The sequence below is a fragment of the Phascolarctos cinereus genome, unplaced genomic scaffold, assembly GCF_003287225.1.
Source record: "Phascolarctos cinereus isolate Bilbo 61053 unplaced genomic scaffold, phaCin_HiC Scaffold_4;HRSCAF=312, whole genome shotgun sequence".
NCBI classification, from domain to species: domain Eukaryota; kingdom Metazoa; phylum Chordata; class Mammalia; order Diprotodontia; family Phascolarctidae; genus Phascolarctos; species Phascolarctos cinereus.
Genome location: NW_027555847.1, coordinates 360,224,136 through 360,246,999, shown reverse-complemented (window position 1 = coordinate 360,246,999; position 22,864 = coordinate 360,224,136). Strand labels below are relative to the sequence as shown.

Below are 22,864 nucleotides of genomic sequence, written 5' to 3'. Positions count from 1 at the left end.
CCCTTTTTGAAACATGTTAAAGACAGACTTTATTCTGCTTTTAGAAATACAGATTAAAAATGCATATAAAATGCCCCACTGGATTGTTGGCTCCTTGAGAAGAAGAACTATTTGCCTTTCTCTATATTGGCAACACTTAGTGCCTGGAACAGAGTAAGCACTTAAATACTTGCTGACCGAGTAGATGAACTATAAAAGCTTTGTTAATTTCAGAGAATGAGTTAAGTAATTTCAATTCTGGTTATATGAAACACTTTGTTAAGGAGTGTTAGCTCATGTATCCAACTACACTGAAAACTTTTAATCGTGTGTCAAAGGTTAGTGTAAAGCTTGCTTTTAGAGATGAACCCCATTCCCCCATGTTTGTGTTTATTTTGTTTGAATTTCCAAGTCCCTATCCTCAAACATGGCATCTTCAGTCCACTAAAGCAAAGAAAATCACCTATCCTCAGAAGTTGCTAGTGTAGCCTTACAAAGCTCTATGTTTGGGGCTGCATAACTATACACAGAATGACTTTAACACATTTATAGATTTTTCATTTCAACTAAGTTGAAGTACCACTAGGAAATTCAAGGATGTTAATAACTTCAAGTTTTGCTATTTGGTTGAATGAAGAAAATATACCCCCTACAATTTCAAATAATTCTTTCTTAGGCTCAGAATAAGTCTGCCACCAAGGGGTCAGAAGTAAGACTTTTTTTCAAAGAGTCACATGAAAATCCCAGGCAGATCATTTTAGGGATCCAAGAAAGTAGGTAAGAAAATCATTAACTCTCCACAACTGTCACATAAACTGAATGAAAAGGGGAAAGAGTTTTTTCTTCAAACAGCATCTTACCTATGAGAAGAACATTTGTGTTTTGTACTTCCAGACATTCAATAACTTCTATTGCTTTTTTCAGACAGCGTCTAAAAAGGGAGACAAGAAAAGGGGATATGAATGCTTACGTGTGGTACTTTCAACAAATGTGCAACAGACAGTTTATAAAGGGCCTACAACGAATGTGCACACAAGGCACCAAGACATAAATGAAACAGCCCCTGTCCTCAAGGAAGCTTCATTCTCCTAGAGAGGCAGAACAAGAACACAGACAATAAGTATATGGGGGTAGGGAGAGAGAGAGAGACACCATGAAGACACCAAACAGAGCTCTAGAAATAACTGGGGAGGGAGAAGACACTAATGGAAGGGAGGGCCAGACGGGCAGAGAATAGGAAAGGCTTTAAGTTTAGGCATGGTCTGAATTGCTTTTCAGATTCTTGGATTAACATATCAATATCTTAGAGAACAAAAGACTCAATAAGATATTCAAGTAAGGAGACAAGAGCCAGAACCAGAACAATGCTCCACCACATACTAAATACTTAATAAATGTTTGTTGAACTGAATGTTAAATCTACCTATTAGAATATTCTCCAATACTTAAAAAGATAAGTGATTTTATAGGCATGGATATTCCCCCCCATTCATACAGACTACAACTCCTACATGCCTGCTTAGATAGAAGCCATTATGGCTCAAGGTCATTACCCAATAGCCAACCTTCTAGCAGGGAGCCTCTCTGAATTTAGCTAAACTAATCTTGGGAAGAAAAATAGTCCGGCTATGGACTTGCATTTAGCTGATGTTGTTTCTGAGATCAGAATGCCACCTTTACACTACAATGTGGCATTAAGATAGGACTTTAGTGGAGAATGAGAATCTTAACATTTTCAAAAAGCCCACAGAATTTAAAAACTCCCATAAGGATTTTCTTAGAGGTTATTTCTGAACTAGATATTTTTACCAAAAAAAACTTTATTCCTAGGAAAATGTGACGATTTAGCATCTCTCATAGCTGAACTAACCATAAGAGCTTAATGTATATTTATGTTTTTCCCCCAAGGTGACAGACTGTGTGACTGTGCCTGGAAAGACTGAGAAGGTCCCTTCCATACTGTATATTCATATGAAGACTGTTTTTCTTGAGTCTGTAGCTTCTATCGATACTACAGCTTCTTTACTCCAAAGTCTAAGGGTATTTTTAGTCTTGAGAACACCTGATTACACGTGAAACAACATGTTGAGAACGTTGAATTTTTATGAGCGTAGGTGGGAGATTACTATTTCGGGATAGAAGAATCTCTCTTTCCTTAGACAAACCCTTGGAAGCATCATTCCATTGGGACTTCACTCTGACATATTCTCTATCGACTTGCAATAATCTATGGCTATATCAAAAATAGACTGAACTGGAGATAAAGGAGGTATCCATAAACTGGGGAATGACCAAATAAATCGTGGTACATGAATGTGATGCAATATTGTTGTGTCAAAAGAAATGAACAATATGAGAAATTGAGAGAAGCACAGGAAACCTTATAGGAATGGAGGCAGAGTGAAACAAACAGTAGTGAGAATAGAAATGATGACAATAATGTGATTTAAAAAACAAAAAACCAAAATGCAACCAAACTCTGGCTAACTGTAACAACCAAGTTTAGTCACATAGAACAAGAGATATCATTCCCAGAAGAAGAGTCTTTCCTTCTTCGTAAAGAGGTGGGGGATGCTGCAGATGTGGAGTATTGCCAATACTAAGTTGGTCTTAAATAATTTTTCTGTTACAAAGGGAGGTTCAGCAGGTGTAAAAGTGTGTATGGGGGTGTGAAGTATGTATGGAGTGTTATATAAGGAAATGACTGATGCAAAACCAAAAAGGATAAATTAAACTTAAAAAAACCTCAAAGAACCTTCAGTGACTTTTTTTTATGTAACTCAAGCACCAAACAAAACAAGCATTTCTGTATAAGACAGAGCAGAATATAAAGAGGACTGAACACAAAACTACGGATTTCCATCATGTACAGTTTGCTAATAAATTCAACACGGAAATTTCAAAGCTAGCCTGCTTGTCTACGATTTCTTCTGGTCCTTTTAATATTCTTTTCTGTCCATTAAAAAAATACTCCAATGACTCTTTTGTTTCCTTTTTTTGGCAATCCTCTCTCTTCCATAGCCCATCTATCCCTTTCCACCTTAAAAAAAGGAATACAAAACCCCTGGAACAAATCTATGGAGTCACACCAAATAAATCCCCACGTTGGCCATTTCTGAAAATGAATGTCTTCATTCTGCATCTTGAATCCATCACCTCCTTTTTATTATGAGGAGGATTCCTCATTTCTTATAGGATTGAAAAAAAAGGCTTGGGCTATTAAGAGAACAGGGGGAAAATGACTTCCTTTATCTTACAGTCCTTATCTGTTTTGGGCATCTATTTTCGGTCTTCAGAGAGTAAAAAAAGTTCTTTGGGGGTAGGGAATATACCTGTAAATTCTGTATATTCCCAATATAGACACAAGTATTGAATAATAAAATTTCATTAAGAATAATATCTAATATTAAAGTGTTAAAAAGTCCCTGAATAAAATTCATGTGGTTGAAGAAAGTTCAATTGTTACAGGTTCAAAATCATGACTGCAAGTAATCTAAATACCTGATGATGTCCAGCCAGTTGCTACTTTCCAACAATGAAAACCATTTCACGTCTGTGTCCCAAAATTCAGAACTGTTGTCTGCAACAGTAGAAAAAAAAAGTTATATCAACATTAAGTAAGACTTAATAATTTTATTATTTAATACTTGGAGTACTATACTTAGAGTACTATATTAGGAATATAAAGAATTTACAGACATATTTCCTACCCCCAAGAAACTTTTTTACTCTATGAAGACCAAAAATAGATTCCCCAAAACAGAAGAGGAAGAATCTTAGACTAGAATAAAGTAAGTCAATAGGAGGCCTAACTAGAAAACTCTCTTCTACGTATGGTGTCAATCCTGATGGCAAGAAGCATCTGAATGTTACCACAGAGTAAGGAAAAGGTGCCATCTGTCATGCGACCCAGTTAGCATTTCTTTCCCCATCTGAAAAAGTTATTTTAGTTGTGTACTCCTCACCTATTAGGAACAGCTGTTTAAATTTAGAGTACGAAGTCTGGATTTCCTGTAGGGATATGAAGGTATTTGACAGTTCTTCAGTTTTTAAATTTTCATAAGGTGGCTTATGGATGGTCTTGTAAATTCTAGATATCAAAAAATATCAAGAGATTAGAAGAGGAAACAGGAATCAAAGTAATCTACAAGTATTTAAAACTCAAAGTCCCTGTAGTAAGAGGATATCAACAGGTTGGCAAAAATGAATATATTACTGGGTACTTTAGTATATGTCTCCAAAGACCAATAGTAACAACCACAAGCACTTTTTATAAAAATGAGTTTCATAAACATGAATCGAGGTAATTTACAAATATTAAGTCCATGTAGTAAAAGATATCAACCAATTGGAGGAAATCAATGTTTTATCAGGTATTATTATTTGTTTCTGAAGACTACTATGACCAAGCATAAGCATTTTTCATTTTTAAAAAAGTCACTTAGAAGAAAAAAAAAGAGTATAAATGTAAGAAATTACTGACCCGTCTAAGAAGGCTTTTTGTGTTTGTAAAATGGAGTCATCCTGTTCTTTGGGGAAAGCTGACATTTTCAGAAGGGCACAACCATTATGGCAAGACCAACACCAAATCTAGAGAATGAAAAAGAACATTTTTCCAGGGATCACATGCACAACGACCCATTAAGCCAGTCAGACATTCAAACTCACACAGGGGAGACGGCTATAATTTCAATGAGACAAAGATGCTTTTTTAATGGACCAGCAAGTTCTGTATAGCATAGCATTTATTCATGATATTCTTTTCTCAATAAATTCCCCAAAGGCAGGGGGAAATTTGAAAATTAGGGGTGGTTTCTGGAGTCTTGCCTTCTTTGATCATTATACTTCCTGCCTGATTGTGGTTTGGAATACAAGGAAAACAAGCTCTGCATGCCACCCTTTTATGAAAAGTACACTGATTCTCCAAGGATTCCTCCTACACTTACAGAAATCATTTCAGATGACCCAAATGATTCCTTTTTTAAACTAGATTTTAAATACTTGATGTAGGAACATGGGTTGGCATCTTTTCTGCAACTTACAGTTTTTCAGAGTTACTCTGAACCCTGAGAGGTTAAGTTACTTGCCCAGGGTCACACAATTAGTACTGTGTCAGAGGCAGCTTTTGTGAGTTTTTTCGGTAAAACTGGGGTAAAGCTTTGTGAAGACAGTCTCAGGCCAGGCTGTGTTAGCCTCCTTTCTTAGAAGCAGCAGCACTACCACCTCTGAGGAATCCCTAAGATATTTCTAGATCCCTGTTGGAATGAGGACAAACTACTCAGTATTAGAAACATAAACCCAGAACTTTAAATAAGTTGATTTTTCTGTGACAAATTAAAAAAAACACATTTAAAGGCAAATGATATAAGCATTTGGCTTTCAGGATATTTAGGCTTCCACAATTACTTACAGGAATACCTCGTCCTTGAAAACATGAGATATCCTCTTCAGAAAGAGAAACAGGAACAACAAAGTAGGCTGGAAGCCTATAGGGAAGAAAGAATGCATTCTACTACCAAAGGCTGGTGTTAATTAAATCAAAAAGGCTGAGATTCCAAAACAAAGAAATGCAAGCACAGCCAAGGGCAAAGGACCATATTTCCCTGATTAAGGAGAACTAGCTCCAATGTATTCTCTCATTCATTCATTCATTCTCTCTCTCTCATTCTCTCTCTCTTTCTCAGTGTAGAAAGAGCACTCACTGAACAGGAAGCCACAAGGCAAGGATTCTAACCCCATGGGTGCCAAAAAGTAGCTGTATAATCTCAAAAAACCATTTGCTTCTCTGGCCCTCTGTTTCTTCATCTGTAAAATGTTCCTTTCAACCCAAAATTCTATGATGTTAGGAAAGGAAGGAGGACAGGATTTCATCAAGTGGGGAACTCTCAGGTAAGGAAACTCCCTCTCTCAATGCTGTGTTTGGCATTCAAAGCCTTTCATAACCTCACCCCCCTCCTACCTTTTAGGCTTATACTTTACCCCCTGACAAATACTCTTCTACTCAGTGAAGCTGACCTCCTGGCTGTTCCACAAACAAGATACTCCACCTCTCAGCTCCAGGCATTTTCTCTAGCTGTCCCTCGTGCCTGCAACACTCTCCCTCCTCAACTCCATCTATGGACATGACTTCCTTTACATCCCAACTAAAATTCCACCTTTTACAGGAAGCCTTCCTTTCCCAACATCTCTTAAATCTAGTCACAGGGGTGAGGAACCTGTGGCCTCGAGGCTATACTTGGCCTTCTAGGTCCTTCTGACTGAGCCGAAGTTTGACAGAACAAATCCTTTTTATTAAGAGGACCTGCTTTGTGAAGTTTGGATTCGGTCAAAGGGCTGCACTTGAGGACCAAGAGGGCCACATGTGGCCTTGAGGCTGCAGGTTCTCCACCCCTGATCTAGTGCATTCTCTCTGCTAATTATTTCCTATTTATCCTGTACGTGGCCTGCTTTGTACATATTTGTTTGCAAGTTATCTCCCCTGCTAGATTGTAAGCTCCTTAAAGGCAGGCGCTGTCTTTGCCTCTTTTTGTATCCCTAACACTTAGCACAGTGTTTGGTACAAAGCAGGCACTTAATAAGTGTTTATTAATTGGTCACCACATTCTCTTCAACTTATGGTCTTAGAGACTCATCTACAGCAGGAGTCAGCAAACTACAGCCTGTGGGTCAAATGCGGCCTGCTTCCTGTTTTTATACAACATAGGAGCTAAGGTTTTTACATTTTAAACAAATTTTTGTTGTGTTTTAAAATGTAAAAACTACTTTTAGCTTACAGGTTTGTACAAAAACAGGAAGAAGGCCTAATTTGATACTCAGGTCACAGTTTGCTGACCCCTAGCCTGAACACTGAGAGGTTAAATGATAGAGGTCACAAAAATGGCAAGGTTTGGCAACACACTGAATAGGTGGGGCGAACAGGAAGTTGAGTATAATGGTAAGGTTACCAACATGGGAGAAGGGAGGTGCCTTTAACAGAAATAAGGAACTTGGGATAAAAGGTGGGTTTGGAAAGAAAGAGAAGTTCTGTTTGGGATATGTTGAGTCTGAGATGTTCCAGGCCACCCTGTTTGAAATGCACCACAGGCAGCTGGTGTTGAGGGATGAATTCAGGGCAGACGATGAGGCCAGATACAGAGACACTTAGTCAGAGCCATCCTTGACTCTTCCCTCTTCCTGACTTCCTTCTTCAGTCAATTGCCAAACCTAGATGACTATCTCCACGTCTCTTGCCTCCAGCCGGTTCTGTCAGCTCACAAGACCACTCTCTCCAGAACAATGGTCTTCCCAATCAGTTTCCCAAGCCCAGGTCTTTACCCTCCCCATTCCATCCTTCATATAGCTGCTGCATTAATAATTTCCAAAACACAGCCCAAACCACATCACTCTTTTATTAAAAAACAAACAACACAAACAAAATCCTGATGAAGTGCCTTATTACATCTCAGATACCATGCAAATTTCTCAGGCTGCTATTTAGGAAATGTCCAATCTTGCTCAGGGAAGTTAGGTGGTATAGTGGATAGAGTTGCTGGGCCTGAATCAGGAAGACTCATCTTCCTGAATTAAAATCCAGCCTCAGATACTTACTAACTGTGTGACCTTGGGAAAGTCACTTAACCCTGTTTGCCTCAGTTATTCATCTCTAAAATAAGTTGGAGAAGGAAATGGCAAACCACTCTAGTATCCTTGTCAAGAAAACTCCAAGTGGAGTCACAAAGAATGGGACGTGATTGAACAACAACCACCGTGCTCTAGACTATGCCTTTCTGTGCCAGCCAATGGGACTTGGTAGGTATTTCCTAACCTTAGCATTCCCTCTCCTGAGGCCTTTGCCCAGGCTGCACTGGACTGCACCTCTGGCTCTTAGGACTTGCTAGCCTATGTCAACGCTCAGTTCAGGTGTCGCCTCTTCTGGGAAGGTTTTCCTAATACATCCAGTCCAGTTCATACCTCACCGTTAGACAGCACTTTATAGTTTTTGCACAGCACTTTATGTCATCTCATTGAGCGTATGAACAATCCTGTGAGGCAGGTGCTATTATTTCTCCGTTTTCAAAGATGAGGAAACTGGGGTTAAGAGAGAGTAAGTGATCGATGATGATTTCAAGGTCAAGTCTTCCAAACTGCCACTTCCGCACTCCATTGTTAATGCCACACAACAACTGTTAATGTGCCCTTTCTCACATTCAGTTACCTTGTATTTGGTTATATGTGTACATAAACAGAATGTTATTTATTCCATTACAAAGACTTTTATTTTTGTTGTTGTGTTCCCAGCACCTAGTATACTATATCTTGAAAAGGGACAACATGAGTAATGGATCAAGGGCCAGTCTTGGAACCTGAATGATCTGGGTTCAAGTCTCACTTCTGACACATACTGGCTGTGTGATCCTGGGCAAGGCATTTTACCCCTGAATGCTCTAAGCAATTCTCTAAGACTGTAAGTTGCCAAGAAGATGATGACCTGCATTGGTAGAATTTCCTCACCAGGAGTTCCCTGGGCCAATGAAACCAGAGATCCAGTCCCTGTCCCTATATCTTAAAATAGGGGGCTGAAGTGCCAACCTCACCAGGCTATTATGAAAATAAAATGAGATAATTTATGTAAAGCACTTCACAAACTTAAAATGTTATGAAAACTTCAGCTATTATCCCACAGAGTAAACAATAAAATGTCTACTGAGCTAAACTCCTTTCTTAGTGGTATAGACACAGGAGGACAAGTAATCATATCTGAGCACGCTGCCTTCTGGGTAGTGGAGGCACCAATAGCTACCACATGAATAAAGAAAGTTAACACAGCAAAAAGCTTATGACAAGGGTCTATCAACAATAACTAGCTAAGCTGTGTCAGAAAGTCCAGCCTGCCCACTATCCAAGAGGGAACTTTTAGAGACTCTTATCACTTTTACTGAGAACACAGTCCCTCAGCAAATAACACATAGAAAGAAACATTTTGTCCCAAACCATGTCACAATACTAGAATTCAAGGACCTTTTAAGTAGTATATCCCTTTTCTCTCTACCAACATTCCTACAGTACAGCAAATGCGTCAACTGGTTCCAAACACAAGATTTTCAGAGATATAGTTAAACAAGGTAAGTCTTCACTGGGCTGAATTTTAAAAATGTCTCACATTAAATTATTATTTATTAAAAATATACAAACCAAATGCTATATAAAAAACCATGCAGTAGATTTAAGTAGAACCAGGTATGAAGCCTCAGTTCTCAGAAGCAACCCTGGTTCCGAACAAAGCAGCTCTTTGCTTCTTCCTCTCAAAAAGCCCCTTTCTTCAAGAGAAGAAACTAAAATTACCCAGTGGTAATTTAACCATGAGGCAAGTGGGGAGAATTCCATTCGGAGTGGAGAGTAGGCTCTTTGTTAAGTGCCAACACCTGCACTATTCACTTACTGGCAAGTCCATTAAAATGATCTCCAACAGAAATGTTTCAAAATTTCCCTTCAAGCTTCTACCTGAAGTTAGAAAAGTCAGAAAAGATCTGGCAGCTAGAGGAATAAAACAGGATATCCTCAAAAAAAATGACACAAAACCATACTGTTTTCATTTCAGAGATTCCAAATTTATAAGCAGTCTCTGTAAGAAATTCTATACACTAAGGTGTTACTGGTAGGAATTTTTGGTTATTCTGCTCCACGAGCTTCCCAAGAAGGCATGAGGACCTGATAGCCCTTTTGTTGTCCTGGGTGGGGATCTGCCAGAAGGTGGCCAGATTTGTAACTATAAGTAAATATATCACTTTTTAGTCAATGAAAGAAATTCTCCCTAGGGTGTTATCTACTTTGGCAAAGAGTTACAAGGGATAATTCATCAGGTTGTAACAACATTGGGTTTTGGGGGGATAAAATGAGATCATACTTGTAAAACCGTTTGTAAACATTGATGTGCCACTTTAAAAGTTAGCTGTTATGAGCTGATTGATGCACACGGGAACATGAACACAACTCCCTGGCCCAGTAACTGTCTTTGACATGAGTATCTAAGGACAATTTGTAGCAAAGTGTGACATGCATCTCAACAGATAAATAACTATTAATTCCTTCTATTTATCTAATAATCTATGGATTTATCTAACATTCTCTGAATGTTAAGCAGGTTACTGTAGTAGCTATCAATCTGGGAATGCCTACAGAAGATTCTAATACAGGACAGATGTGCTTTAGGGATAATAATAATAGCAGTAGTTAACATTTCTATAGCACTTTAAACTGTAAAAAGTATATTATCTCATTTGATCCCTGCAACAAATCTATGAGGTAGGTGCTATTATTGTGCCCATTTTATAGATGAGAAAATTGAGGCTGAGAGAGATTAAGTGACTTGCCTAAAAGTCTGTACCTAATTAATAAATGAGCACACAATGTTTAAAAAGAGTAGTGGAGGGAAAACTTTAGGAGTGCAGTTATTTGGGTAATTTGTCAACCAGCGCTTCTTAAACTGTAGGTCATGACCCCACATGGGGTTGCCACCCACAGTTTAAGAAGTATTAAAGGGGTTTTGAAGCCCTGATTTAGAGAACTGAGAACCTGTTTAAGCGATTACGTAGTGGTTCTTAACTTTTTAATGAAATAGACCCCTTTGACTGTGTGGTGAAACCTATGGATTCCTCAGAATCATGTTTTTAAATGAATAAAATAAAATATACAGGACTACAAAGGAAACCAACTATATTAATAAGAAGCTAGCATCTATATAATGCTTTAAAGTTTGCAAAGTGCTTTATAAAAATACATCATTTTTATCAGAAGTGGGTGCTATTATTATCCCCATTTTATAAAAAAGGAAACTGAGGCACAGAGAGGTTAAGTGACTTGCCCAGAGTCACACAGCTAGTAAGTGTTTAAGACCAGATTTGAACTCTGGACTTCCCAATTCCAAGTACAATGTTCTAACTACTGGGTCACCTAACTGCCTCTTACTGAAATATTAACAAAACCATAGACACAGACATCAGGGTAAGAATTCCTCCTACAGAGGGATCCTGGAAAAGGGAATGCTTTAGGCTTGTTGTATCTATTCAAGGGACATAGGACCCCAGTGTTGAGCAATAATAATTTGATGATTTTTCTTTACTGTTTTTACTCTTGGTTCACTTCAACAGTTCCTTTAAAGATCTGTCTGGCCAAATGGAGAACAAACATGAGGAAAATCCCCCTTTGTCAGCATTTACTTGCTAGATTAAGCCATATCCCTTGCCAATTATTACAGACGCTATGTTTTTATGTGTCTTGGACTCAACTCAACGACAAAAAGTTACTTTGAAAATTCTACCATCAAGCTACTCTACTGAAGAGGTTTTAGAGCATGAAACAGGGCTGAAAACAATGAGGCATGTTAGGTTCAAACTCCACTGAATATATTCATGCCCCACTCCAGAAGAGGTCATGGTTCAGGCTGGCAGATGACTACAAGACTTGACAGCACCTACTGATTAACAGATCTACTTGTAGGGGAAACCTCTTTGAGCAGGGAGAGTCAATTTAACTATGAAACACTACAATGATGATAGGGATTTTAGGAGACACTGACAGCAGGGCCCTGAAGACCCTCTTTCAAATGAGCATCAAGAACTAAGTTTAAAGGGCGCTGAGCTAGAAACAGAAAGGGCTCGGGGAGCAGCAGGGACATTTGCAACCGCAATTCCCAACCCAAGGCAAAAGAAGCTGTACACTTGAATTTTGCACTGCAGAGTTTTGAAGTCTACACAATAACACCTTTTGTCATGTTCAAGGTTTCTTTTAAAAAGCACAATATTAAAACCTTACTTTTCACAGACTTTATAGCCTTCATTGGCACTCACTGCTTTGTATTTTATGTTTCCTTTCGTTCGCTCCAGCTCCCAATGCCAGTCCTTAATTGTGTCAAACATCATGGTTTGGTGTGGGGGGCCTGTGGCTAACAAAACAAAAATAAAGGGATTAAAATGAGATTTTCATGAAGCACTCATGTTGCAGTTATATAAAAGGGGAATCTCAGATTTGAGATTCCTTCCCTTTTTCATGTGCCCACATCAACCAAATTTAATACACTTAATTTTTACAAAACCATTCATTTCTTACTCTTCATCTTAATCTGAAGGATGACTGAGGAATCTGGAAGACCTCAGTTCAAGTACTACATGTGACACATACAAAGCCGTGTGACCCAGAGCAGGTCATTTACTGTCTCAGTGGTCCAGGGAACTCTCCAAGACTGTAAATTACAGAGAAGCTGCACTGATGAAAGCAATTTTCACACCAGGGAATTAGTTCCTATATCAATGAAGAAGTCAGGTCCAAATCAAAAGAGCAAAAATTTTATCCTATTTTCTTCATTAACCAATGACTGTCATTTCACATGACACAAAGATATTTTGATTGCTATTTTTCACAAAGTCCCACACCCAGCTACATTTTTAGCCATATTACGCAATAATTTAGCTCCTCAAAGAGGCATTAAACTCTGAAGAAAGGCTTGGCAGACACACTAAAACAATAAATGCATTTTTTTAAGCTTACCACAATGTACAGAAAGACACAATAGCATGTGTCATTCCCCTGGAAGGGAAATCAAGATTCCTGGGGATGGGTAAGGAGAAAGCAATCATGCGGACACTGAGGCAACAGATGATCATCTCTCTGCCTCACCTGACGTCTGCTCCCATTTGTGAGTTGTGAGAAAGGAGCCAGAAGGGAGAGAAGTATCTGGCTGTGGCCACAGGCAGGTGAGGACACTTGCCAAGACAGTCTCAGGTGTTTTTACTCAGACTGCAGTGAACCATTTGGTTCAAATGTCTATCACTGCCTATCTGAAAATAAAGATTACCAGTCTGATAAAATCCGTGCCCTTCATTTTGAATAACCCCAGGGAATAAGCACAAATAAAAGGTCCATATGTACAAAACAAAACAAAAAACACTGGAAGCCTTCCTCTATGGCTTGAACTGAATCAAGATAGTAGCTTCCTTCTGCTGCCCAGCTAGTAAAGTGAAACTTACAAAGGTCTCAAAGACTATGTCACTCAGGTTCTGTAGTTAAGTTTCCAGAGAGGCAAGTCTTTCTCTGAAAGCATAATGAAGCTTTTAGTGGGTCTCAGTAAAACATATTAATGAATTATTAGGGCAAATGATGGTTGCAACAGGTTGTCCAGACCAGAGATGTCAAACTTACAGTCAGCTTGTGGCAAGGAGTGCAAAGAACTAGATTCAAATGGGACTGGGAAACATTTAACAAAATAAATAAAAACATAATATAACACAGATAATGTTAATCTACAGTTTACTAAGTCAGTAGGCAGGGCAGGGATCTGTTTCTATTTGAGTTTGACACCAATGGTCCAGATTACAAAATTCCCATCTCTTCAAATTCCTACATATTTGATTTCTAATTTAAAATTGGTCAAATTAATTGCTAAATTTAACATCTATTTGTATAAAATTCCTTCAATGAGAGTGGCAGATAAGGGAGGAAAAGGGTGGACGTAAAAACTGTTAAGAGAAGATTCTGTTCCTTCTAGCTGTGGGACATAAGTTAGTGCAGATGAATAAAATGGGCAGGGTCAATTGGGGTAAGGTTCTTGGCATGCTGATCAACATATGTTAGGGTGGAGAGAAAGTTAAAAACTGGCTAGGCGAGAAATATTCACAGATTGTGTCCAAATTCCAGGAATCATGACAGAAAGCTCAAATAAAACCAAGAAGGGCATAGAATTAATTCAAGTACAGCATAATTTCTCAACCAGCAAACTTTCCAATTAATTACAATAACTGAGAAATTAGCACCTCCCACTATTTTCATATTAGAACAAACTTACACATATTTACATTATCATATTAACTGGCACTTAAAGTACTCTGTAATCCTTGATTATTTTCTAAAACAAAACCAAACAAAATGACATTCAGCACAGTTTTAGTGGATGTGTGCAAAGGTGTGTTAGAAGCAGTTCAGATCACCTTGCAAGAGTCAATTACTAAATTTTCAGTGTGAGCATTAATATCTCATGAAAAATCAGCAAATGCTACAACCCAGGGCTTGATTTATTGTTTTGCTGATAGTCTAGACTTAAGAAAGTGATGGAGAAAATGTTAATAATGCAGAGCAAACTTTAAAGTGTGCTGCAGAACTTTTTTCCCCTAGAGAGTGGTTGTTAAACATTAATACGTGTGTGTGTGTGTGTGTGTGTGTGTGTGTGTTTTTGGTTCAGTCCTGCAATTTTATCAGTGACTGTCAATTGTTTTGCAACTTATAAGGATTTTCTTGGAAATTAATGAAATATATATGGAATGGCTGGTTTGCAGAAACTCCCTCTATTAACACATGTTGACACCTTGAAGTGAGAGGCTCAAGTTCACCCAGTCAGTATAGGTTACAGGTGGGACCTGAATCCAGGTCATCCTGACCGAAGTTTATAGTTTAATTCTCTGAAAATTGGTCATAGCATGCATAATATGTGTAACAGCTGTCTAGTACCCAGAATATGACTAATCAGAATACCCCGGGACCCAAGTATGCCACAAGAGCATACACCACTGCATTCTGGAATATCCTTTATGTGCCTGTGGAAACTCCCACACCATTCCAGATGCCACTTCCCTGACAGATGTCCAAAAGCCTACGGGGCCACCAGAAAGCAAGGCAGCTGAGGACAAAGAAAGCATGGCAAACGGGCTGATCTAGGAGCCAAATCGAGAAAACACAGAGTGGGAAGATGGTTAGAACTGCTTGCCTTCTCCACCACTCTGAGCAAGTGCTCAAAGCACGTACTCCAGCAAAAGTCATGGCTCCTCACTCTGCTGACCACACACCAGCAACAAAATAGGCTGATGGCTCTCAGGAGAACTAGACTGAGCGAAAGATGTCATCTCTGATTTCCAAAATTTCTTTGTTTTGGCTCCCTTCCTCAGAAAGACAAGGTTCTTAACCTGGGGTCCGTGAAGTTCTTTTCTAAAAAATATTGTGATAACTATATTTCAACATGGTTGGTTTTCTTTGTAATCCTATGCATTTTATTTCGTGCATTTTAAGCCCTGAGAAGGGCTTCACCAGACTCTCAAAAGGGTCTATGACACAAAAAAGGTTAAGTACCAGTACACTATAGCAAATGCCCAACTTGTGGTAATAAGATGTTTTTCACACCAAGTCCGGTTTTTTAAAAAAATGTGCTTGTATTTATTATTCCCAATTATTGTTCTGATTATTCATAAGACATGTAACACTTCTCTAGAAGCGCCTAGATCAAGCCATTTAAGAAGGACAGAATATTTGCAAGTATCTGTTTCAATGTGTGTTTTTCTATATTCCAAGCACAAAGAGCTACAATTTATATAGTCTACCTCAGGGGTGGGGAACCTGTGTCCTCAAGGCCACATGTGGCCCTCTGTGTCCTCAACTGTGGCCCTTTGACTGAATCCAAACTTCACAGAACAAATCCCCTTCATAAAAGGATTTGTTCTGTAAAACTTGGATTCAGTCAAAAGGACCTAGGACCTAGAAGGTCACAGGTTCCCCACCCCTGGTCTATCTCTCCTAAGAGTCAAAAAACCAGTTAAAAAGTTAAATGTTAAAGTTCAGTCATCAAAACCCTGCAGACAAAAATTTATTTTCCCTTGGCCTTAAGTAATCTACTAAGACCAAATTGAGACAGAAACCAAAGCAAGAGGAAAAGAGAGAGAGCGAGCAGAAAAAAGAAAGTATAATTTTGAGACTTATTTCTCTTCCCAACCCCTACTTCCACTTCCATTTGGGACATTAGAAGAAAAATGCTGTTTGCCCTCAAAAAGAGAGAGAGAGAGAGAAAGAGAGAGAGGGAGGGAGGAGAGAGAGAGAGAGAGAGAGAGAGAGAGAGAGAGAGAGAGAGAGAGAGAGAGAGAGAGAGAGAGAGAGAGAGAGAAAGCAGAAATTACATACCTGTATTGTTTTGTTTAGCACTTGCATAGGAAAATAGAAACAATCTTTTAAGTAGTTTAGGAGCCTGGGTATGATGAATTATGCCACTGACAATCTAGGAAAAAAGTAACCACCATCAAGTTATTAAGTACTAAAGACCCAAACATAGTTAAATTTTGTCCAGGAAAATCTCAGAGTAAAAAAGCTCATAATTTTTGCTAGAAACACACTGAGAAAGACAGCCTATGGCCCCCTATGACAGCTCAGTTAGCCACATATGTCCAAGCTTCAAAAACAACTTTCAGAGCCATAGTAAGTGGTCAGATTGCCAAATACATAGGCAAAAATTTTGCAAACAGTGTTTTTTCTTAAAAATTGAATTTAAGTGGCAACCCAACGATTAACAAAATTTTAATTTTTTTTAAAAAAATTTTTAATTTTTAGGCAATTGGGGTTAAGTGAATTGCCCAGGGTTGCATAGCCAGTAAGTGTCAAGAGTCTGGTCTGCTGTCACATTTGAACTCAGGTCCTCCTGATTTCAGGGTGGAGCTCTTTCCACTGCGCCACCTAGCTGCCCCGATTAATAAAATTTTAAATACAATCTCAGACTCCAGACTATTTATATTCTGTTAAAAATATTTAAGTTTAATTTTTTTAAAAAGCAACTTTTTTTTTGTTCTGTGTGTCTAGATCTTTTTTCTGTCTCTGTACATGTGAAGGTAACATGGAATAATAATAACAGCTGTGGCTCTGGAGTCAGTCAGTAAACCTTTATTATATATACTAGGCACTGAGCTATGTGCTGAGAATGCAAAGAAAGGCCAGTCCCTGCGCTCAAGGAGCTCAGTCTAATGGGGAAGATAACATGTAAACGATTATGTACAGACAATCTATATACACCAGATTAACTAGAAATAATTAATGGAGAGAAGGCACTAGAATTAAGGGGGCCAGGTTCAAATTTCATTCTGACACTTGCTACCCAAGTGACTAAGCAATAACAATAATAATGACAGCTAGCATTTTTATAGTGCTTTACTTAAATTATCACATGATCCCACAATTATTGTTCCCATTTTACAGATGAGCAAACTAAGGCAAAGGGGGGCTAAATAACCTTCTCCAAGTTCACATCAATCCATCTTACTACCTGTTAGGAGAACAGGTTGAAACTACTTATTACAGTGATCTTTTGGGGCTACCTGGAGATATGCAGTATCTACACTTGCCTCCTCCCCTTAGTATAGACAACAGAGTTGGCTACGGAGGTCAGTTTGAGATTAGGATGAATCTATCCAAACTCAGGTACCATACTAACTAGCAGACAACCAAAGAGCTAGAATAACACATGGATATTATTTGCCACAGACAGAAAGCAAATAAACTAAATTCCCATCAGATTTCTACTGAAGAGTCTAACGTGAGGGGGAAAAAAGGCTCGCTACATATATGTTCTACATCTTGTTAAGTGAAAGTACAGGAACAGTGATTAAAGTAAAACGGTCCTGGTCATTTTTTTAATCTACCAGCTTATGTCACATCACTTTTCTGCGGCTCTGGGCAATTAAGGTTTACTGACTCTCCAAAAGCACAGCCCCTTCCACACGACTCAGTTTCCATCACTGAACCTATAGTTCTCTCTTCCTCACCTCAACACTTCCTTTCAAGTCTTCCATTTGTGCTTTTCCTTAGGCATCAAGGTCGCAGACCTGTCAACTTTTGTCTGGGAAGCCAACTCTGGGGGGTGGATTGCTGCAGGCCTTATCTCTTTAGTCAACCCCACCAGCAATGCCCCTAACTGCCTTCACGGAGAACTACTCTGACTTACCATTCCTCTGCCTGGTGAAGGACTAGAAAGTAAGATGTGAAAAGAATGAAGACCCTCAGAAGTCGGCAGTACACTCTCTGAAAATGCACAGGCTGGCGTAATTGCGTTTTGAGTACAGCCCAAATGCAATACTGCATCACTATGTCATTTAAAAAAAAATTGTCAGGACAAGCTGTTCTTTTTCCCCCTTTTATGCAATATAAGCAAAACAAACAATCCATTCCCTCCCAGGATTCCAAGGAGCAAATCTAAAGGGAAATAAATTCCCCAAACATATGCAAATAGTTACCCTTTTAACTTCCTCCTCCTTTGTGTACCTCAGGCAGAAGTGAAATACTCGGAGGTCTTTGCAGTGGATGATGAGCTTTTCAGGGTATTTCTTCAGTTGTCCAAACAATGGTTTTTTTTTCTCATCAAACACTACAGGAAAAAAAATCCAAGTCAGCAGATTAGATGAGAAAAGAAAATTGGGTTACAAAGGCACAAGGCTGATAAGCTAAAGTTTGAACAATCAGGGTGGTGAGAGTAAAAACAGTGCTCATTCTCTAAGGTGATCCCACTGAGCAAGAGCACTCTCCCTGACCCAGTCTCCACATGGTCATGTTTCCTCACACCAGCAATGGAAGAGGCTGCTTACTCTCAGGAGAACTAAACTTCACTGATGTGAAAAACCAGGATCCTGAAACTAAAAATTACTAAGTAGAGAGATCACCAGGGGAAAACCATCTAACAGAGGGGCCATGGTTCTAGAGTGGGGGGAATGGATGAATGTATCTACGTTCTCATTTTTGTTCAGTAGTTTCAGTCGTGTTTGACTCTTCGAGTTCCCATTTGGGGTTTTCTCGGCAGGGAGACCAGAGGCATTTGCCATTTTCTTCTCCTGCTCATTTTACAGACGAGGAACTGAGACACACAGGGTTAAGTGACTTGCCCAGGTCACCCAGCTAGTAAGTTTCTGAGGCCAGATTTCAACTAAGGAAGATGAGTATTCCTTGACTCCATGCATGGCACTCTATCCACGGTACCACCTAGCTGCCCTTTTTTGCTGCCTGAGCTTTTTTTATGGGGCAGTGAGGTGGTGCTGCAGCTAGAGTGCCTGGCCTGCAGTCAGGAAGACCTGAGTACAAATATGGCTTCAGACACTTACTAGCTGGGTGACCCTGGGTAAGTCACTTAGCCCTGTTTGCCTTAGTTTCCTCATCTACAAATGAGTTGGAGAAGAAAATGGCAAACCATTCCAATATCTGCCAAGAAAACCCCAAATGGGGTCACCAAGAATCAGACACGACTGAAATGACTGAACACCACCACAAAGCTTTTTTATGGGCACATACATAAGCACTGTTCTATTTCTTTTGCTATAATCCTTTGTACTTAGCACACTAGAAACATAGTAAATGTCTGATAAAATTCCACAGCTCTAAACCGGTTAAATTCATATTGTGAACAGTAGGAAGAAAGGAAGCCGAAGAAGGCTGGCTAGGCAAGTTCTCTTTGACACCGGAAGAAGAGGCATCAATTCAGGGTGTGGCAGGTTTGGAATTGAGTGGGCTCTGCTCCTCAGTTTAAAAGGATAGAGAGGCAGTACTGGTGAAGTTGATATGTCATTGGACTTGTACTAAAAAAGATCTGGGTTCAAATTCTACCTCAGACACAAAATAGCTGTGCGACTTTGGGACAGTCACTGCAACTCCCTACTTCTGGGTCATCATTTTTAGAGTGAATGGAGTGGACTAGATGGTCTCAAAGGCCCTTCCAGCTCTAAATCTATGACTCTCTGACAGATTTGATGAGATTAACCTTCGGTGGGCAGCCTAAACAGCCAAGGTTGTTACTGAACATGGAGCTGACACTGCATGCAGAACAGATTTTCAAGACTTGCTTTTGTGTGATACTTTAAAACACACACTTACCTCCATAAATTTGGTCAACACAGTGTAACGTAATATCATTTTCTCCTATCACCTTATTCTTAAATTGAGGCTCCTAGAAAAAAAAACCCAACACGAACAACAAATAAGTCAGAATTCCTAACATTCAGGATTTAGAAACTGTACAGGCTGGGCACAGATTGAGTCAGTATCTTCCTTACAAGTTCTGAGAATGACTGGAAAAAGTGACCACACCTCTGCGTAAGACATCATGTAGACACATGGCACAGACAGCAAGCTAAAGAACCCTACACTATCTAAACATCCACGGTTAACATCATGTAGGTATAGGGTCAAATGACACCCACTCTATTTAGTGGGAAGGGAAACAGGGGGTTAACATCTTTCCTCTATAAATTCTAGAAGTCACAGAAATCCTCTTCATCTATAAAAGTGAGCAAACTCAAACCTAGAAAAAGGAGAAAAGACCAAAAGATGCAGGCTTCTAGTAAATGCATTCTTTATAAATTTCCACAAGAGGAACGGAAGACTCTCAATCAGAGGGCAAGGTGTCACTAGTGGATCACATTCTTCATTAACACCATGGCCCTGCTATTTAAAACCTGAGCCTGACAAAGGGCAAGTCCCAGGAGGTGATCTCTGCTTTATATTATGAATTGGCTACATTTTCCTTTATATGTAGTGTTCGTTTATTCATGCTGTCGACTCAGAGTACCAACTCTATGAGAGCAGGAACAATTTCTTATACCTTGTAATTCCCCTAGTACCTAGCACATAGTATTCTACAGAAATGTCTAAATTTTGATGGAGGCATTCTCTCATTAGTGTGAGCACTTCACCAGCCAGTGAAGATAACAGCTCCTCCATGCCACATTCGATGGTTCTTGTACATGCTGTTCCATAGATCTACAATACAATGAAATACTGCAGAGGCCTTCCTGACTCTTCTAATGCTTTCATGTACATCTGGGCGGCCTTGAAGTCATCTACCTGCTGTCCTTCATTCTCACTACATATCCAACCCAGCTCCTTTTCTATATTCATATGCGTTCCTGAGAATAGTTTTTTTATACCATATTTCGCACCCAAGGTATTACTTGTGACAGGCTACAGCCTAACTACCTGGATGTGGCAAACATAAGCCAGCTTGTAAATGATGCTAGTAAAAAGTTTCATAGGGGTTCTGCTACTAAAAGGAATGATCTGAGGGTAGAGACTGTTTTTTTGCCTTTCTTTGAATGCCCCATGATCACAGTAAGAGCTTAATGAACACTTTTTGACTGATCAGTGAAGATAGTAGAAAAGAAATTCCATGTGTGTGTGTGTGTGTGTGTGTGTGTGTGGTGTGTGTGTGTGTGTATGCACGCACATGTTAACAAGAGGAGGGATGGGGGGAAGAAGAAGAGAGAAAAAGAGAATATGGTACACACACACACACACACAAAATATATTACATATATTTTCATGTATACATATACATATATATAAATGAGAATATATTACATATATGTAAACTAGAAGCTGGAAGATCCTCTAAGAGGCTACTGCAATAGTCTAGGTAATAGTATCCTCATACATTATCATCCAATGTAGACTCATCTCCGAGGAAGGCAATCTTGAAGTCTGTGCAAACAAGTTTCCCACAGATTCCATGCTGACCTGAATCATCCTGGATACACTTAAGCACCGTGCTGGCTTCACAAAGCAGTTGTTCACCTAACCAAAAAAACAAAATAAGTACATGAATTTTCCATGAATAGTATAAAAAATTAAAGGATTACAGTTTTACCTTAGCTAAAACCAAAAACACATCCACACATATTATGTGTGTGTGTGTGTGTGTCTATATGTGAAAATGCTACTGACCCTTTTACATACATACATATTTTACTGGATTGGGATAGGATGAAAAAATTCTGTGAGAGACTTAATTATAGCACAAAAAAATCAAGCACTAAGATAAGCAAAGTCAAAATGGACTGATAGGTCTATGATGGACATTTTCCTGGACAAACCTGACTTTGAGAGGTGGGTGTTTCTAAGGAGACGGTGTTCATCAGGCCTACATCATCAATAAGACATGGTAGCAAGACTGTCAGTAACTCATTTTAGCCTAGACAGATCCTTCCCCTGGGTGGCTGAAAGACAGAGTAAAATCTTGCTAATATTTCCATAATCTAGAACCTCTAATCAGTTTCTTGGTCACATTTTCTATTTGGGTGGGGGAAGGGGATATAATAGAGTCTTCCTGGCTCCTTGGTTGCAAGGTTGGAAACTGGCTAGCGGAGATGTGAGGCAGAGCAACTTCTTGCAAAATTATCATAGTCACTTGGAGTCTGGCTCCCAGGAGAAGGTGCATAACACATGCTCACAGTACAGAGGTAGGGGGCTGTCTGCTCCCAAGAAGAAGAAGAAGAAAAGCTCAAGTTTTCTGGAAGGCCATCATAAAAGGTAGGAAAAAGGAATGTCATGTGTCAAAAGACTGGAGATACAGTATAATAAGTGGAGGAAACTATTTTTCCTCTAAAAAAGCAACTCCCTTACATATACACAATTCCCACCTCGAATACACATACACAAAAGGGATGAAGGGAAAAGGAAAAAAGCAAATTATCCTCTTTGTAAATTTCTCAGTGTCAGTAAATTGTTCCCCTTTCATTGAACACTCCATATAAGACCAGAGATAAATTTTCAATGCCCCAGGATCAGCAAGAGAACATAGACCAGCATTAATTTACCTTCCATCTTTAAGAAGTTAAATAACTTCTTAAACTTTAAAGAGTAAGACAACAAAACAGGTGTTTATCCAACGAAGGTTCATCTAATAGTGCAATCTTTGGAGACAGTAGTGTTTGGGGAAAATACATACACAACAGTTAAGCAATTTATTCAGTGTTCAAAATAGCTCCAGAAAAGGCTCTTCAGTTAAGCTAAAAGAAGACTTATTTAAAAAAAAAAAGCTTCCTGTGATTTAGATACCCTGAAATGGCTTTAATAAGTTTTTCAGCTACACTTCTACCCCAAACAGATGGACACCATCCTGTGGCTGAAATACTTAAGATTAAAAATTAATATAAGGCAGCTAATAGGAGGCTTTCTATTTTTTATAATACAAAGCCAGTAGAAGAAGATATTTTGAAGCATAGTATACAGTGGCAGACTGCATATTAATTCGTGTGTACAAGGATAAAATTCTTTCCAAAGAGGGGGAGCACAGCATAGTATACAGAGTGCTGGCTTCAGAACACACACTAGCTATGTGACTCTGGGCAAG

General features: G+C 39.0%; 1 protein-coding gene across 3 annotated transcripts in view; it reads right to left on the bottom strand.

Moving 5' to 3' along the window:
* The window catches only part of MTMR12 (myotubularin related protein 12), an 87,378-nt gene that overhangs the window by 16,637 nt on the left and 47,877 nt on the right, over positions 1–22,864 (bottom strand). For 2 of the 3 annotated variants that reach the window (XM_078153226.1, XM_020995188.2), the window contains 10 exons: positions 21,167–21,306; positions 19,612–19,684; positions 17,988–18,118; positions 15,892–15,985; positions 11,770–11,899; positions 5,390–5,465; positions 4,463–4,569; positions 3,945–4,069; positions 3,481–3,559; positions 840–910 (listed from right to left, as the gene is read on the bottom strand). In XM_078153226.1, the coding sequence (XP_078009352.1) occupies positions 840–910; positions 3,481–3,559; positions 3,945–4,069; positions 4,463–4,569; positions 5,390–5,465; positions 11,770–11,876 (565 nt within the window). In that variant the 5' untranslated portion in view covers positions 11,877–11,899; positions 15,892–15,985; positions 17,988–18,118; positions 19,612–19,684; positions 21,167–21,306. Of the gene's footprint in view, positions 1–839; positions 911–3,480; positions 3,560–3,944; positions 4,070–4,462; positions 4,570–5,389; positions 5,466–11,769; positions 11,900–15,891; positions 15,986–17,987; positions 18,119–19,611; positions 19,685–21,166; positions 21,307–22,864 lie in introns of those variants that run through there. The other variant, XM_020995198.2, reaches the window with a different exon arrangement.